Source organism: Neovison vison, chromosome 3 (genome assembly GCF_020171115.1).
Source record: "Neovison vison isolate M4711 chromosome 3, ASM_NN_V1, whole genome shotgun sequence".
NCBI classification, from domain to species: Eukaryota; Metazoa; Chordata; class Mammalia; order Carnivora; family Mustelidae; genus Neogale; species Neogale vison.
In genome coordinates, this window is record NC_058093.1 from 41,097,767 (window position 1) to 41,114,843 (window position 17,077).

General features: G+C 50.9%; 1 protein-coding gene across 1 annotated transcript in view; it reads left to right on the forward strand.

Annotated features, from left to right (window-relative positions):
• Positions 1 to 17,077, forward strand: part of INPP5D (inositol polyphosphate-5-phosphatase D) — a 111,219-nt gene that overhangs the window by 84,767 nt on the left and 9,375 nt on the right. Inside the window, exons 16-23 of the mRNA XM_044241873.1 lie at positions 448 to 556; positions 730 to 818; positions 4,395 to 4,476; positions 7,137 to 7,226; positions 9,534 to 9,647; positions 10,908 to 10,990; positions 13,526 to 13,613; positions 16,147 to 16,296. Of these exons, the coding sequence (XP_044097808.1) occupies positions 448 to 556; positions 730 to 818; positions 4,395 to 4,476; positions 7,137 to 7,226; positions 9,534 to 9,647; positions 10,908 to 10,990; positions 13,526 to 13,613; positions 16,147 to 16,296 (805 nt within the window). The remainder of the gene's footprint in view (positions 1 to 447; positions 557 to 729; positions 819 to 4,394; positions 4,477 to 7,136; positions 7,227 to 9,533; positions 9,648 to 10,907; positions 10,991 to 13,525; positions 13,614 to 16,146; positions 16,297 to 17,077) is intronic.

Here is a 17,077-nt window from a genome sequence, read left to right on the forward strand (position 1 = left end):
GAGCGGAGACTGCGGGGTCCAGGGCACCGACACCTCCCTGCTGATGCTCACGGATTCAGGGGGCTGGGATTTCAGATCCTTCCCTGGCCTCACAGCAAGCTGCCTCAGTTCCCACAGAGAATAATAGAAATAGCTACCTGCTCGTGGAGTGTTCATAAGAATAATACTAGAGGTCAGAGCAAAAGTAAAAGGTTCCTCTGCAAATCTAGACCAGCCAAAACTTGTACTATCAGGTACAAGTTTGATGTTTGATGACTTTTGAAGGGTTTTCCTTATAAAACAGTTGAGTGCTAAGACGCCCCAGCCGGGCAGCCCTGGGACCAAGGTCTGGTGCAGCCTCTGGGGCTCTGGGTCCCAGGAGATGGGCCGGCAGGTGGTAATGGGCCTCTTGAATGTCGGCAGGGGTAGGGGGTTCTCACTGGGGGCCTGGCCGTGTCCTTGCTCCAGGAGGCGGAAACCATCATCCAGAAGATCAAGCAGCAGCAGTATGCAGACCTCCTGTCCCACGACCAGCTACTCATGGAGAGGAAGGAGCAGAAGGTCTTCCTGCATTTTGGTAAGAACTATGTGTCCCTCTGCTCCTGGACCCCCTCCAGCCATTGCTGTCTCCTTTTTCCCCTGAATATCCTCAGTGGAGAGGGGAAGGTCCGTGCCTGAAGAAGACAGAAATGTCGCCCATGTGAAGCTTGGGGAGTCAAAGCAGAAACCAGCGTTTTGTTTGGTTTTCAGAGGAGGAAGAAATCACGTTCGCGCCCACCTACCGTTTTGAAAGACTGACTCGGGACAAGTACGCCTACACTAAGCAGAAGGCCACAGGGGTGAGTTCTCCTCATAGGCATCACCTTGGCCCTCTGTCTCTAGCCCCCTGCACATCACCCCCTTGCGTCTGTTCCCATGAGGGTGAACAGGATGTGAAGGGCATCTTCATCCACTAGGCCACAGGAAAAAAAGAAGGGGAATTAGAGATCATGTGTCGATTTGCATCACTGAGCAAAAAACCTTTTCTAAGGAGAGGGTAGGCAACCACACTTGCCCACTGCAAGACACTAGACTCTGATACAGGATTTCCCTTCTGTCCAGAGAATCTAAGAGTCTGAGAGGATTTAAAGTATTTCTTTAACTGGGTTCTGAAGCTTTTTTTTTTTAAAGTCCTATGATGAAATCTATTTGCTAATCTGCCAAGTAAATCATCATTAAACAAGCTCCCTGACCACAGGACTTATCAGAGCCTTTATAGGTTTATGAGCATGGAAATTTCTGGGCCAAACTCAGTTAGTCATGGAACACTAATTATTACCTTATGAAGTTCCTTGGGTTCCAAGGAACAGTGTTTGGGGGGAAGCTGCATAAAGCTTTCATTCATTCTTGTTCAACAGGTAATTACTGATGACCTGTGATGAGTTAGATGTTCTCCTGGGTGGTAGGAGATCAAAGATGAGCCCCAAGGAGTTTATAGAAGGAAAGAGGAGACAAACACAGCTAACTAATCAGAGATGGAATATGAGATCTCCAGATGCACTGAGGAGCCTAAAGAGGATATGACCATTAGGGCAAGGAAAGATCAGGAGAGTCTTCTCAAAGAGGGCCCACTTGTGGTGCTGTGAGGGACAGCTTGGCTATCAATAAGAGGACAGGATGAGGGCTGAGGGGGGGCTGATCCATTTCCAGTTGGAAGAATTGCTGGAACAGATATGGAAGTAGGAAATTCTAGGGGACTCTCAGGAAGCCCTGAGTCTTAGAGGTGTGGAATGATGAGCTTAGGCTGCTGGAGGCCTAAGGACATGGAAAACAGTTCAGACCGTTGCCTGAGGGCTCAGGGCAAGCAGAGAAGTGCAGGAGGAAGGGTCAGGCCCCACGAGGGGGTGATATCAGAACAAGGCAGGGACTAACAGAGAAAACCAGACAGAGGAGAGATGATCCAGGTCTGCTGTAGAGGAAGGAGATGGAGAGACCTCCAGGGCAAGACACCTGCTCGGGGGCCGTCCACAGGCTGCTGTATGGCTATGGTCCTCTGGCACCATCTGGGCAGGTCCATGGGGATATGTGGGGACACTGAGAGCATGTCCAGGTTAACTCGAGTATCAGGGGACATAGAGGCTGAGCTGAGGGGAGGGAGGCCCTAGATGCCAGGGTAAGGTTTTGACCTGTTGGCTGGAAAACAGGGAAGCCACTGAACGTTCTACTGGGGCTGGCAGCACAGCAGTGATAGGCAGAGAAGGTGGGTCTGCGTCTGTGGAGAGGGTGAGGAGGGTGCCGGGGACCCCTGAGGAGACCGTGTGCTGGGTCCTGCTAAGAAACTGGGGCCTGAGTCAGAACTGGGAACAAACAAAGCAGAAGCAAAGGAAAGCAGGATGCGTTGATAGATCTGATTGCTGTGGGCAAAAGTGCCAATCAGAACATAGAGCTTGTCTTCAGACTTACTGTATAATATTGGTGGACTACCTCAGAGGAAACATCCAGAAGGCAATTGGAAATATTAGATGATGCTAGAGAGAGACAACAGGGCTGGGTCATAGATTTGGGAGTCGGGTGCGCCGAGAACACGAACACCCCCGGCGTAGGTGACGTTGGCAGGAAGTGAGTGGAAGAGGCAAAGGGAAGGTCTGTGGGCAGATTTGGGGCCCATCCCTGTTCAGAGGTGAGAGGCGGAGGCAGACCTGACAAAGGAGGCAGGCCATGAGTGCTGTCGTGGGTGGTGGGCAGAACAACCAGCCATGCAGCTGGGCATCACAGAAGCAGGGGGTGAGACACCATCAGGATTAGCGGTCGCCCGTGTGGAATGTGAGTCTAGGAGAACATGTTCCCTGTGCATGAGCCCTGCACAAGGAGCTGGATATGTGGTCCAGAAGGTTGGGTGGGCTTTAAAGACCAGTTTGCATAGTCTTGGGTGAAATCCAGCCCCGGGGTGGATGAGAATGGCTCTTTACCAAGCGTGTGCAGGTGAGCCAGGAGCTTTCCAGAAATACGGATGCCCGGGTCTCATCCCCCAAGGCTCTGATGCAAGAGACCCAGGGTGGGCCGTGGTTTCCGGATCTGCAAAACTCCACCCGTAATTTCCTAGGGCAGCCAGTGCTGAGAACTGCAGTGTTAAGAGAAACAGGATGGCGACAGTGTGTGCTTACCCTGCGACCCAGGAATTCCACTTTGGGGGAGCCCCAGAGGCATTAGTACTTGTGTTCACCCAAAGGGAGATATGAGTATGTTTATTGCTGCTTCATGCACAACATCCAAAAACTGGGAAGAGCCCTACTAATATCCATAGTAGACTAGATAAATGCGGTGTGTACGTCCAGTGGAATACAACCACAGCCGGATGGTGAGTGAACTTCAGGGAACAACATGGATGAAAGAAGCCAGACCTCAAACAATATATACCAAGCGAGTCCATTTGTAAGTTCAAGGTTAGACAGAATGAGTCAGGAGAGGCATTAGGCATGATCATGTTCGCCTCTGCAAGGTGGTAGTATGGACACAGGAACACAAGGGAACCTTTGAGGTGCGGGAGATTTCTCTCTCTCTCTGTTGGGGTTAAATGACTATGTACAAATATCAAAACTCCTTGAGCTATATACTTAAAATGAGTACTCTTTACTATATGTAAGTTGCACCTCAAGTTTAAAAAACAAAATGGGTGGTCCCAAAGTAGAGGAAATGAAATTAGAAAGAAATTCTGGAAAGAAAATTGGGAAAAAGAGAAAAGTAACTGCAGGAGATGGGAGGGGTAGGCTCTGTTAGAATGAGTACCTTTATATTTATAGGCAGAAGAGAAAGAGCTAGAACTTAAAGGGATAAAGGATATTGTCAGTTTGCCTTGTCTATCATTCCCAGTAAGCATCTTGCTCTCCATTGTAGCCTGGAGAGGGCTTCTCTTTTTTTTTTTTTTTTAAAGATTTTATTTATTTATTTGACAGAGAAGGGGTGGGGAAGCAGGCTCCCTGCTGAGCAGAGAGCCCAATGCAAGGCTCGATCCCAGGACCCTGAGATCATGACCTGAGTTGGAGGCAGAGGCTTTAACTCGCTGAGCCACCCAGGCGTCCCTTGAGAGGGCTTGTCTTAATACATATTGCTTGAGTGGTCAGATAGGTATAGGTGGATATGCAGATGGATGGATGAATGGTGGGTGAATGGATGGATGGTGGATGGGCAGGTAGGTGGGTGGGTGGGCAGACTGAGCCAGGTGAAGCCCACAACGTGCATTTTCAACCCAATCTCTCAGGACTGAGGACTTAAGGCAAATGAAACAGGTTGAAGGCCACCTATGGGGCAAATCTCTAATGACCCAATAGCACATGAATTCAAGGATTACAGGGTTTACAAGTCAACCTCTTCTTACACTGATTTCTAGATACAGAGAATTAACAGGCATTTACGAATCTCGTGACTTTGATTTACAGATGAAGTACAACCTGCCTTCCTGGTGTGACCGAGTCCTCTGGAAATCTTACCCGCTGGTGCACGTGGTGTGTCAGTCCTATGGTGAGGAGCAGTTTGGGAGGTTCGGGTGCCCAGAACTAATGGGCTGCAGTCTGTCTGTCTGTAAAATGGGAGAAGTCCCAGTGACCCCAGACAGGTGACCTGGAGGTGAGCATGGTCCCACCAAGTTGAATTGATATCCATTCCTTTTTTTGTGTGCATGCCTCCTGCTGCTCAGAAGTGACCAGCACAAGAGTCCTGGGAAGGCATGCACGTGCACTCTCCTAGCACCTGAGCTCTATCTCCAAGAAGTGACTTTCTAAGACAAATGTCACACCTTTAGATAGGTGGAAAGGTATCCCAAACCCCTAGCCACAGCCTTCAGGACCTACAAAGGCCCATATCCCTCCCACCATTAACCATCCCATTTCTCAGTGATGCTTTTCTTTCCCACATCCTGCAACTCCATGAGTCCTGCCAGTTCTCATCTCTGGAAGATTCCACCAGATGCCTTCTGCAGCAGGCGTTCTGCAGAGATTTAGGGGAAGGTGCTGGCTTGTACCATTACTGCATTTTGAACCTAAACTTGGCATTCACAAAAGCTCCCCAGTGAAGGTTTTTAGGAAAACAGAGGGAGATTGCTCTAGAAGTGGCATGGAGGAGCAGGGAGGACGCACCTTCCCACTCTGGGTCCAGAGTGGGAAGGGAGGGAGGGAGCAGAAAATCAGCCCTCCCTCAAGAGGCTGCAATATCTTCCAGGAGGGACTGGGTATAGAACATGAAGGCAAAGCTGAAAATGTAGGGAATTTTGCCAGTGATATTTCCCTGAATGCTAGAGGATGCAGTGGAAGGGTTTAATGAGTTGGGGGTGAGCAAGAAATTTGGGAAAGACGGGGAATGAATGTCCAAAGCTCAGGAAGCGGGGTAAACTAGGAGCTTGGGTCTTAATGGTGATTGGCATAAATAGGATGTATCAGTTACCTATGGCTACATAACAAATAATCCTGAAACTTGACATCTTCCAGTTCTCTGGGTCGAACATGGGTCTGTTCATCTCTGTTCTGCTTGTTGACTGGGGATACTCAGGCCAGGAGCCCCCACCCCTGCCCCCAAGATGAGGGGCTGGCCAGCTGGTTGGATGGCTGGCTGTCAGCAGGGGTGATGGTACTAACTTGGCGTGTTGTTCATCACCCAGCAGACTAGTTCAGGCTTCTTCTGGGTCCCAGGGATCCCACATCTGCAAGTCCCAGATGTGGAAGAGCTTCTTGAGTCTCTGCTTGCCTCACATTTGCTAATGTCCTGTTGGCCAAAGGAAGTCACATAGCTAGGCCCAGACTCACTGTGGGAGGGGTCGTACAAGCTGTGGTTACAGAGGTTACATCAAGGTCCCTGTCGCCTTCCTAGTTTTTAAGGCACAGGCACCATAGTGCTAGTGCTTTATGTTTGACATAAAATATGGTTAAGAACATTTTTAAAACCCTGCTTGTCCACCTGTTTACTTCTCCTCGGAACTCCCCCTCTTCCATTGCCACATCGCTCTCAGTAGACTCCCTCCACCCCAACCCTCTCCTGTTTCAATCACCACTGGACCCTCCCTGACTTCTTCCTGTCCACATCCAAACGTGACTTAGGTTGGTGCCTCTCCTACCTTTTGCCCTCCTGTCTCAAAGAAGGGATGTCCTCTCCCTCCTCTCCCGGCTAACCTTGTTTTAACCTCTGGAGTGAGGGCCCTCTACTCCAGCCCCAGCTCCTCCCCCAGGACCCCCACTTTTCTCCTTCTTCTTGCTCTCTTTTATTCTGACTCGATGTTTCAGTTGTCTCTCTGATGGTCATGAGCCAGTGAGCATTTTTTCCCATGTTTCTTAGCCATCTGTATTCCTTTTAGAATTTTCTGCCTATCTCCTTTGGTTGGTTGAAGGCTAGGATGTTGTTTATCTTTTTCTTGCTGATCAATAGAAGGTTTATAGAAAATGATCTCAATTGTCTTACTGCCTTCTTGGTCTCCTCTGCTATTTCTCTTTGGCCCTTACTGGTCAGTGTGGCCTGGCCTTGCATCCAGTGTGCCTCCCTTGGGGAGCCCAGACATCCTTGTGGCAGACATCCTTTCTGCTTCCATCTAACATCGTGACTCCAAACACAGAGAAATCTCCAGCCCTGAGTACACAGCCAGATGTCTTCACATGGCTCTGTTATAAGCACATGGCTCCATCATAAGCTCTATTATAAGAACTCAGTATCTCTAGAACGTTCTTTCCCATACACCCTCCAAATATGCCCTGCTACCTTCTCTCCAAGCCCCATGGTCCTTAAAAGAGATGTCTACACTCCATGTCTACCCTTTCTCACCTTCTACTCTCTCCCAGTCCTAGGAGGCATTGTGGTGACCTATATTTCCATCCTGCTTTGGGCCATGAGCTTATCAGTGCAACAAAGTGCCAAGACCAGAAAAGTGTCCGCGGTTCACATCCCATGATCTATTTGAAAACCCGTGTGTCACTAGGAAAAACTAGCTCAGGCACATTTTTGCTGTGGAGGAGAGAGTGCCACACACTTCCACTGAGACTTTTAAGCGGGGTTGTGGAAGGTCAGTGGAACGTGCAAAACCGTGAAACTTCTGGAAGCTTCCATCAATAGAGGTTGATTTCTGCCATGAGTTTGCCATCCATGGTTTGACCAGAAGGGTTTCTCCTTCCCTGCTTAGAAATGCCTTCCCTCCCCTGCAGGTAGCACCAGTGACATCATGACCAGTGACCACAGCCCTGTTTTTGCCACTTTTGAGGCAGGAGTCACCTCCCAGTTTGTCTCCAAGAATGGTAAGTGGCAGGCAGCATCCGTTCCTTGGTTTTCCATGAAGACAGGAGGCCCTGGGCTCCCACCTTGTTGCAGCGGGCCATTGTCTCCGATAGACGGAGGCTCATCATTCCAGGCATGTCCACACTCCAACCAGGGGCCCTCCTCGCCTCTGAGTCCTATCACGATTTCAGAGCAGAGCTTGTTCTTGGGCTCTTTGGCAAATATGTCAGCCTTTAATCCTCGGTTTTAATTCAGTCTTTAAAATGGAGTAAATGAGTGTTTGTCCAGGGTGTGGTGTGTCTGCCCCCAAAGGCAGTTCTGGGTGGGACATGGATGAACCTTTATCGGTAATGCATTTATTGGTAGTACGTCTCACATTTCTCTCTTCTGTGTAAGGCGAGCAGGGCTGGTTTTCCACTTAGTCTTGTGATGTACTTTCTTATTTAAATATGTTTACTTAAGTTCAAAAAGTCTATTTAAAGAAAATATTAAGTCAGTATTAGTGTGGGTGTGTGGTAGGTGGAGATGGTAAACATTGTAAGGATGGGATGTGATGACTGAGTCTGGGAAACGCTGGAGTAAATAATACTGAGATTTGTAGGTATGTTTTCAAATAACCTAGCTCAGCCCTGCTCACCAGGCCCTGCTCGTCCCAGCAAGGGCCTGGTGTTCTCTGTGGCATGCCCAGCCTGGATCTAGGTGACTGGGGAGCCATGTTGTCACCTCCTCTGATCATCCCCCACTTCTGTGCTCAGCAGATAGCCCAGGCTAATTGAGGAAGGTTGAGGAGCAGTGGCGGGGGGGACAATGGAGGCAGGAAAAGCCTGTATTGCTGTTTCTTTCATGCCCTGAGGGTTAGAGGGGAGGCTAGAATACTGTTTTCTAGCACACTCTTCCCCATGCTGTTGGGTCTAATGTCTGCTCTGGCAGTGTGACCTCTCCTCTCCACATAACCCCTAGTCCACCACCTGGTGCTAGCTCTGGGCACTGTCTTTCTAGAACCTTCCATCTCTCCCTGGGCTCCCACCCATCTCCCCTTTCTCTGAGCTCCTGCAGCATGAATGGGGTGGCTCATGTCATCACACCCTCAGTGAGGACCTTCAGCACATCAGGCTTGCCCACCCTCCACTGGGACTCAGCGCCAGAAGGTGCTCACAAACACCATTACCTGGATCGAGCGTTGGTTGAATATCGTCCTAAGCGGAACCCGGCCTAGGTGCTGTGGGATTTAAGGAAATGGAGGAAAGCTGATTGAAATAAGCCAGACAGAAAACATACCATAGGTGTATGATATATCACTTATATGGGGAATCTTGGAAAAAACTGCCAATTTCATAGAAACAGAAGAGAATGCGGTTGCCAAGGGCTGAGGGGGGCTGGAAATGGGGAGATGTAGGTCAAAGGGTACAGTTCTAATATGAATCAGTTCTGGGGAGCTAATAGTCCACATGATGACCCTGGGTAATAATAATAGTAATACAATATCATACACTTGAGATTTGCTAAAGGCAGATCTTAAGCATTCTCACCACACCAAAAAAAAAAAAAAAAAAAAAAAGGCAAAAAAAAACCCAGTTAATTATGTGGGTGACGGATGTGTTAATTATCTTGATCTTGGTAAGCATTTCACAGTGTACATGTGTGTCAAATCATCACGTTGTACACTTTAAATATGTACAATTACATTTGCCAGCTCCTCCTCAATAAAGCTGGGAAAAAAAGGAGAAGAAAGGAAAGAAGGAAAGGCTGGGTGGGAGAGGGAACGGGAACGTCTGTCTTGGCTGTCACGTGGCTCGAAGTTTACCTGGAAGGCCAGAACTTGCTCAAGGCCAGCCTGAGCACGCTCGCCAATGTACCCTGTCAGCGAATGCCACGACAGGCCAGACACAAGGGTGGGAATGGGGGTAAGTGAGCAGTGGAGGGAAGTCGGCCTGAGGAAGGAAGAGCCAGTATCCCTTGCTACATGAACTTAGAAACGAGACAGATTTAGGTATCAAGGGCACTGAGCCTTTATACAAGCTCTCTCAGGCAGAACAAATGGGGACACTGAGGCACAGAGGTTAAGGGCATTGCCAGGGCCCCTGCTATTCAGCGGCAAAGCTGAGAGTCGGGCTCCTGGCTCCCTGAACACTTCGCTCTCCCCACCCAGCTCTCCGCGGCCTGGACGTTCCCATCATCAGGGATGCTCAGGGTGGGTAGTGGGATTCAGGGAAAACCTCGCCTTCACCCAGACCTCACTTTCCCCGGAGCCTGGTGTTGAGGGCTGATTGGAAATGCTCCATGTCTGGGCACATCGTGGAGCCAAAACACTTTGTCCCCCACTCCAGGCCCCGGCACTGTCGACAGCCAAGGGCAGATTGAGTTTCTCAGGTGCTTCGCCACGCTGAAGACCAAGTCCCAGACCAAATTCTACCTGGAGTTCCACTCGAGCTGCTTAGAGAGTAAGTGGGCCTTGAGCTGCCGTTGGCCGGGCAGACAGGACTCTTGTAAGTGCCTTTTCATCGACAGTGCATTGCACCACATCTCTCTCTCTCTCTGGGAAGGATTTACAGATGGGCTTGTGGGGGGCCTGGGGGAGAGTGCTCGGGGTTCAGTTACTAGGGGGCATCCCCCTTGGCCCAGGATGCTGCCCTTGCAGCCTCAGAGACAGGGACAGCCACTGTCGTGTGGACCCGTCTAGGTGACTGAGCCACTGGATCCTCTCCTTGCCCCTCAGGACAGAGTGTAACCCATTTGGGGGTACCCCCTGCCACAACTGGGGCTCTGACCTAACCAGAGGATCCGGGGCGAAGGTCCAGAGCATGAGGAGGCCAGTGGGAGGGACTGTTCTTGCCCTGGGGTCCTCTGCTCTTTCCTGCGGGACAGGGCAGCTTTCTCAGCTTGTCTGGGGTGTCCCCAAACGAGCTCGAGATGGACAGCTTCCTCCCAGCCAGCAGCAGTTAGCACAAACTGTGTTTAGCAAACACCCTTTCTGGGTGACATTTGTAGGCATATTGTCTAAAGCTGTTCCATGGCGAGATCTGTGTGGTTTCCAGCTCCCTTTGCTGAGATGGTCTGGAGGTGGGGGTGCAGGGCCACATCAACGCCACCCAAGGAGGTATTTTGTGATGGGATAATGACTCCTTCCAGAAATCCAGATGGATTGCCCCCTCCCCTTCCCTGGTTCCTCCCACCCAGCCCGGGCTCAGTCTTGGCGACAGACCCACCTTTTCCATGAGGTTTCTAGGGCCCCGGTCACCAAGCAGGGGCAAGGCACTTCCAAAAATGATGGATTTTCATGCGGGTGTTTTTAATAAACTATCAAGACATTTGCATACATTTCTATGGAAACAGCATATTAGGAAGCTCAAATTAGCATTTCAAAAGGCTGCTATCTTGAGTGGCGTGGGACGAGCTGTCATGTTTCCTAATCTCTGCCTGTGATGTGATGATTCCTTTGTTGCCTGGTTTGTTGCAAAAAAAAGAGCTGAAAAGGAGGGGAATCTCTTAGATTTTCCTAAAAATAATTCAACCATATTGGCAAATGACCATCCCCTGCACCAAAACAGAGTCCCCCGCGAGCCTGACTCCCAAACAGGCGTGGCCCCTACAGATAGAAGAGTGAGACTATCTCCACTGGTCTGGGTGGGGCGACCCCAGGAGGCCTTTCTGTCTGGCTCTTGTTCTGTTTCCTGAAAACCAGCATTCTTGTCCTCTGACAGGTTTCGTCAAGAGTCAGGAAGGAGAAAATGAAGAAGGAAGTGAAGGGGAGTTGGTGGTGAAGTTTGGCGAGACCCTTCCAAAGGTAAATCAAGAACAGGATGTAGCCAGGCAGAGCTTGGCCCCATGGGCCCCAATATTCCTAAATGGATTTCGGTTCCCATAATGGGTCACGGAAGAGATCTAGAGATGGGCTTGTCCGACCGTGTGACTTTTCAAAGAAGGAAACTGAGGCAGATCCCAGAGAGGCGGTTCACCATCACACAGCTGCAGTGACAGACACAGGCCCTGGGCTCTGTGACCCTGACCCCTCCCCCCCCTTGCAGTGTCCTTTTACCTGCTCAGCCCCAGCTTGGAGGATCAAGTGAAGGGGCAGAGGGGGGAGTCCACTGGCTCCTATCCAAACACTGGACTTAGAACTTGACGTGTCCATGACCCCATGAGGGTAGGAGGTGGAATCAAAAACGCAAAGACAGACCTTAGTGGGAACACATTCATCTTTCTTGCTGAAAAGAAAAAATGGTTTCCCCCCTGGGATCCCAAACAGCTTTTGTGATGTTGAATTGACGGTGGGCCTCCCTGAGTGTTCGTGCTAGGTGCACAGTGGCGTAGGACCTTGTTTCTCAGCCACACAGCGAGGAAAGGGTATGCAGATGAAAGGACATGGCCAGGCAGATCTGTCACATATACAGGGGTCCCAGGGGCTCTCCTGGAAGGTTCCCTTAGAGGGGAATTCCAAGGGGAGCTTTAAAAATGGCCTTAAACAGGTAGAAGGACCCATCCTCTCCTAAGTCTGGGGTGGGACATGGGCAGTTTTGGGGGCTGGGCTACCAACAGTAGCACTGTTGATTGGAACCCAGGCTTGGGCCACACATGAGAAGGCAGATACCCACATCGCAGAGTCTCCTAATGTGGGAGCACTTCTAATTCAGGTCTTCCACAAGGCCAGGGCCTAGGTCAGAAGTCCCCATCCTTGGGCTGTTTTTAGGTTACCTGCAACCTGGCGGCTTTGGGCTCTAAGGTGACATCCCGCCTCACCCACCCACTCAACCCTTCTGTTCCTCCTCTCTCGGTAGCCCCACGCAGCAACCAAATGGCTTGTTTGCTCCTTGGGTCAACTTGGGAAAGATGGCAGCCTCCCCGTCCACATTGTGCATGTATCCCGGTCTGCTTCAGGGGACTCTAAGGAACCTCTGACCCACAGCCTCACCACTGCCTACACCTGCTACTCCTCTTGCCTCTGTCCCTCTCCACCCCAGTGCTTTCTCCCAGGGGGTCTCCATCCCACCTGCCTTCTTGCTGAAGCATCCCGAAGCCTGATCGCTCTTTCTAGAATGCCCGTCTGATCCTGGCATCCCCCTCTTTATCTGGTCAACTCCCAGCTGTTAACATGAAACAAGCCCAGGCTCCTCAGCATCCAGGCCCCCTCCTCACTCCTGCTTCATGTGCTGCGAGGTCTTCACCTGCTCCTGCTCCCTAATCCCCCACGCGTCCATCTCCTGATGGCGTCCTCTCTGTGCCCTCTCTAGTCCCACCAAGGCTCCCTTCCCTCTACCCTCACCCCCACTATGGTACCGCGTCCCTCACAGACCTTCTCTGTCAGATATCCGCCAGCCTGCTCCTGCTGCTGCCTGAGAGGGCAGCCTTTCCTGCCTCTGCAGCGCCCAGCCCGGGTCTAACTTTGAGCCAGCCATTACTACAAGTCAGTGAACTGAGCGTTTGCTATGGCTCAGGGCCTTAGAGTGCCCGCAAGCGCCCACGGTGATTTCCAGTCATTTGTTCTAGAACTTTTGGAATGGAGATAGAGTCCGTCCGGTCTGGCAACAGGGCACCCAGAGGCTGGCACAAGGGGTCTCTCAGCATCTGGATGGGAAGGAAGGGCCAGCCTGGGGCAGCGTATGGCCTCTTCATCAGGCTCCTCAGCATCCCTGTCAGTGAGAGGACCAGCCTTAAGGGATAGTGCACACATGAAACTCCTCTCTGTGCTTGCATGGGTGTGGCCCTACACTGCTGAGGTTCGGGTTCTCCCCTGTGCAAAACCTGACACAAACGTGCCCTGAGCCAGACCGGTAAGGCAACTGGGAGCTAGCTGTCCCTCGCTGCCACAGGAGGAGGGGGCAGGGTTGGAACCCAGGATCTGTGCCTGTCATTTGCTGAGCCACCCTCCAGCAGCCTGCAGGACACCCCAGGGGCTCCCCTGCAGTCCAGTTGGAGGGCAGGCCTTGTGTACAGCCTACAGTGCCACCTAGGGTGGGGAGTGGGGTGCATTCCATTACCTCTTTCTTGTTAGCCTGGCCCCTGCCCCCATGATGCTGGGGTATGCAAGGGAGGGAAAAGGAGGAGAGGGAAGTAGTGGGGGTGGGGCGCACTTGGGGTCCAGTTCTCTCCTAGGGTGCAGTATGATTGGAGGGAGACACGGAAGAAGTGAACCCTGCATCCTGGGGAGGGTGGATGTGTGGTTCCTTCCTACTGTCTTGGACATGGAAAGCAGAAATTCAAATTTGATTACTAAGCACACCTGCAGTCCTGTTTGCTCAGGCACGCCCCTCATCTGGGCTGGCAGCCTCTCCCTTCCCGTCCCCCAGCGGGCAGCTCTAACCCTGTGGCCTTCCCTGTGCAGCTGAAGCCCATCATCTCTGACCCCGAGTACCTGCTGGACCAGCATATCCTGATTAGCATTAAGTCTTCCGACAGCGACGAATCCTACGGTAAGGGTCCCCGGACAGGCGCGGTCAGTGCTGCACCTGCTCTCAGCTGGTGGCCTGTGATGTAGGAGGACGGTGGCCTTTCCATCGCGGAAATCCCACCATCCTGCTCTCGTGCCTTTCCTCTCCCACTGCCAGAGGGACAGATACTAGTCAGTCACCCTTCCTGCCCCGCGGGCTTCTGGGAGGAAGAGCCAGCAGCCACGACACCTCTTGTTTATTGGGTCTTTCCTGTGTCAGATTTGTGGCCAGGTGCGGATTATTTGAGGATTATTTGACCCTGACAAGGTCTTGTAAAGCAGATACTAGTCTCCCAGTCAGTAGGGTAAACTGAGGCTCGTAGAGGTTAAGGGACTTGCTCAAGGCCACAGGAGTAAAAGTAATTGGCTGAGCCCTAGTTTGAACCCAGGTCTGTCTGGCATTGCTCAAGGTCCCTCCTGGGCAGACACCAGTCATCCTACTAAAGAGACATCATCTTCTGTGACATTGTCTTCAGCCGGTCCCTGGCTCCAGCCCAGTGTCAGGTTTACCCTGGAACGTAATACATTCAGTGTGACTAGAACACAAGGGTGAGAGGAGCAGGTGGCCAGAGAGTGGCTGGAGGCAAGTGCCAGGTGGAGCAGCTCCTTGCATAAGACAGGCAAGAATGTGAATCTGGGTCTGGGAAGGGTGGAAGAATTTGAAGGTGCTTAATGCTGATTCAGGGAAGGCAGGACATGGGAAGAGGCTGTGTGTGTTGGCTACCCACTGTTCAGGCTCTGCCAAAAGCCCTGGGATACAAGTACAGTTGCTACACTCATTGCACAGGTGAGGAAATGAAGTGACTTGGCCAAGGTCATATGGCCACTGAGGTGGCCTTGGACTGGAACCCAGGCAACCCAGCTCCAGAATCTTGCCCTTCACCCTCTCCTGGTCAGCACCAGGAACAGGGTCTCTGAGCCTGGGCAGGGGAGGCGGGGGGGCAGAACCTAGGAATTGCACTGGCCTTGGCTGGGGAGAGTCTGTCTGTTGTGCCCAGGCAGAAGGGATCTATGTGGAGTCAAGGTGTTTAAAGCTTTGGTGGCAGGCCACAGGCACACAGGAAGGATGGTTCCGTTTTCTTGTTCAAAAACTCTCTTCTCCCTGTTTTTTTACCCCAGTGTTCATATAAACAGCATATCCTAGAGACGCCTGGGTGGCTCAGTTGGTTGGACGACTGCCTTCGGCTCAGGTCATGATCCCGGAGTCCCGGGATCGAGTCCCGCATCAGGCTCCCAGCTCCATGGGGAGTCTGCTTCGCTCTCTGACCTTCTCCTCGCTCATGCTCTCTCTCACTGTCTCTCTCTCAAATAAATAAATAAAATCTTTAAAAAAAACAAAACAAAACACAGCATATCCTAATAATAACAGAAAAAAGGTCAACCCACGGTCTCATCCCCTACTTACAGCCACCATTTTTATTTTGGTCTAATACTTCCTCATACAAAGGCATACATAGATTTCTATATTTATAACCATCTTAGGGATTCCGTTTTCTATTCTGCTTCCCTCACCCAGTGAGAGACAGGTTGGGTGAGACACATTTTCCAGGATCTTCCTCCCACACAGCCTCCATGATGGCGGCATTTAATGGCTTCCTAATATTCCATGGGCTTCCTTCTGGCTGTTTCTGTTCGTGTTATCACTAAAGCTGAGATGGATCTTTGTGAGCATTTGTTATCCCCTTTCAGCTACAGCTTTAGTTCTTTTGGAGCGTTTCTTAGGATGAGTTCCCATGTGTGCTGGGTCAAAGGGTACAGAGAGGCTGGTGATTCTTGACACTCGGTATCCAACCTATTGTCGTAAAGGCTGTGTCCTGCCGTGGTGACCTTGCCATGTCCAAGTGGTTAGGGGTCCCCAGATCCTTGCTGGCACTGGGTATCTTCCTTCCTTCCACTTTTTGCTTATTTCCTATCCGTGAGAGAGTCCCCGAGTGCTGCCTTCATTTGCATTTTGGATGGCTGGGAAGACTGAATTCATTTCCATGTATTGAAATCAACCTAGAATTGTTTTTGTGTGAAATGCCTACTTGGGATACGTGCCCAGTTATCTGCTGGGATTTGATTTTGAGACGTTCCTCGTGGGCTTCAGGTAAAACACCCTCTTTGTGAAGCCGTCAGTCTCTCCCATTTTCCTTTTTTCCTCTGTGCAGAAGTTTTAAGCTTTTGTATCTTCTTATCTGTCAGTCTGTTTTGCCATTTCTTACATTGCTTCAAACCTGGGAAGTTATCATTCCCTTCCCGCAATCAGATTAGTAGTTAAGTCTGCTTTTCTGCTGGATTTTCAATGATTAATTTTTTTTTTTCTTTTTACATCAACTAATCCACATGTAGTTCATTTCACTGTAAGGTTTGAAATGTTTTCCCAAGTTGTTCCAAGAGGTTAATTCGATAATCCCTGCCTTGGACATTGTTTCAAAGGATCATCTTGGGGTGAGGGAGTTAAATTTATAGGCAGAATGCAGGTTCTCTTGTGAAAAGGCAGGCTCTTGATGTGACCCTTGTGCCCACCTCCCCAGGCGAGGGCTGCATTGCTCTACGGTTAGAGGCCACGGAAACTCAGCTCCCCATCTATACACCCCTCACCCACCATGGAGAGATGACGGGCCACTTCCGGGGGGAGATTAAGCTGCAGACCTCCCAAGGCAAGATGAGGGAGAAGCTGTATGGTAAGTAGGCACGACCACCCCCCAGCTCCCTCTTCAGTGCTGCTGGGGTGAAATGAGTTGTCTCTCAGCCCAGCCATTGACTGTTCTCTCCGCTGTGGCCTCAGAGCAGAAATCTACCATCGGAAGGGCTATGAGAGGCGATCTGGCCCAATTCTGGGTTGATTCCAGAATTTCCCTGTAGAACCACACCGCCCCACAATCTGCACATCATCCTTCCCGGACCCCAGTCACCTTCCATCTGTTAGGATGTGAAGTTTGTGAATGTTCCAGGGGCTCTCTCTTGTCTTTGATTAAGCTCTTAGGCCTTGTCGTTCCCTGTTAGCGCCTCCACCAAAGGACTAAGATGACACGGGAAACCTGCCCAATCCCAAATAGCTCTTTCTAGGCTATAGGCGAAGGCGCTGGCTACAGCTGAGATTGAGAATTTCCAGAATATCCTGTGTGGCCCCTGTTCTTCTTCATGCCCATGTGCTGTGCAGCTCACACACATGTACATACTTGTACACACCCTGCCCTCATGGTGTTTCCCAGGGCTTCTGGGCCTTCTAGGCTGTTTCACACATCAAACACACCAACCAGCCCCCCAGCACCTCTTCCGACTTGACCTCAAATCTCTGTGTCCCGCAAAACAACACCTGCTTCCTTCTGCTAGCCATTGGGAGGAGGTGTCTTTCGTGGCTCTCGGAAATGACAGCGGTGCAGCCACACTCGGGAATAAATACTCATTGGAGATGATTCCTTACCCCCCCGTGAAATCCCAGCCTTGGGGAAGTCAGCTCCT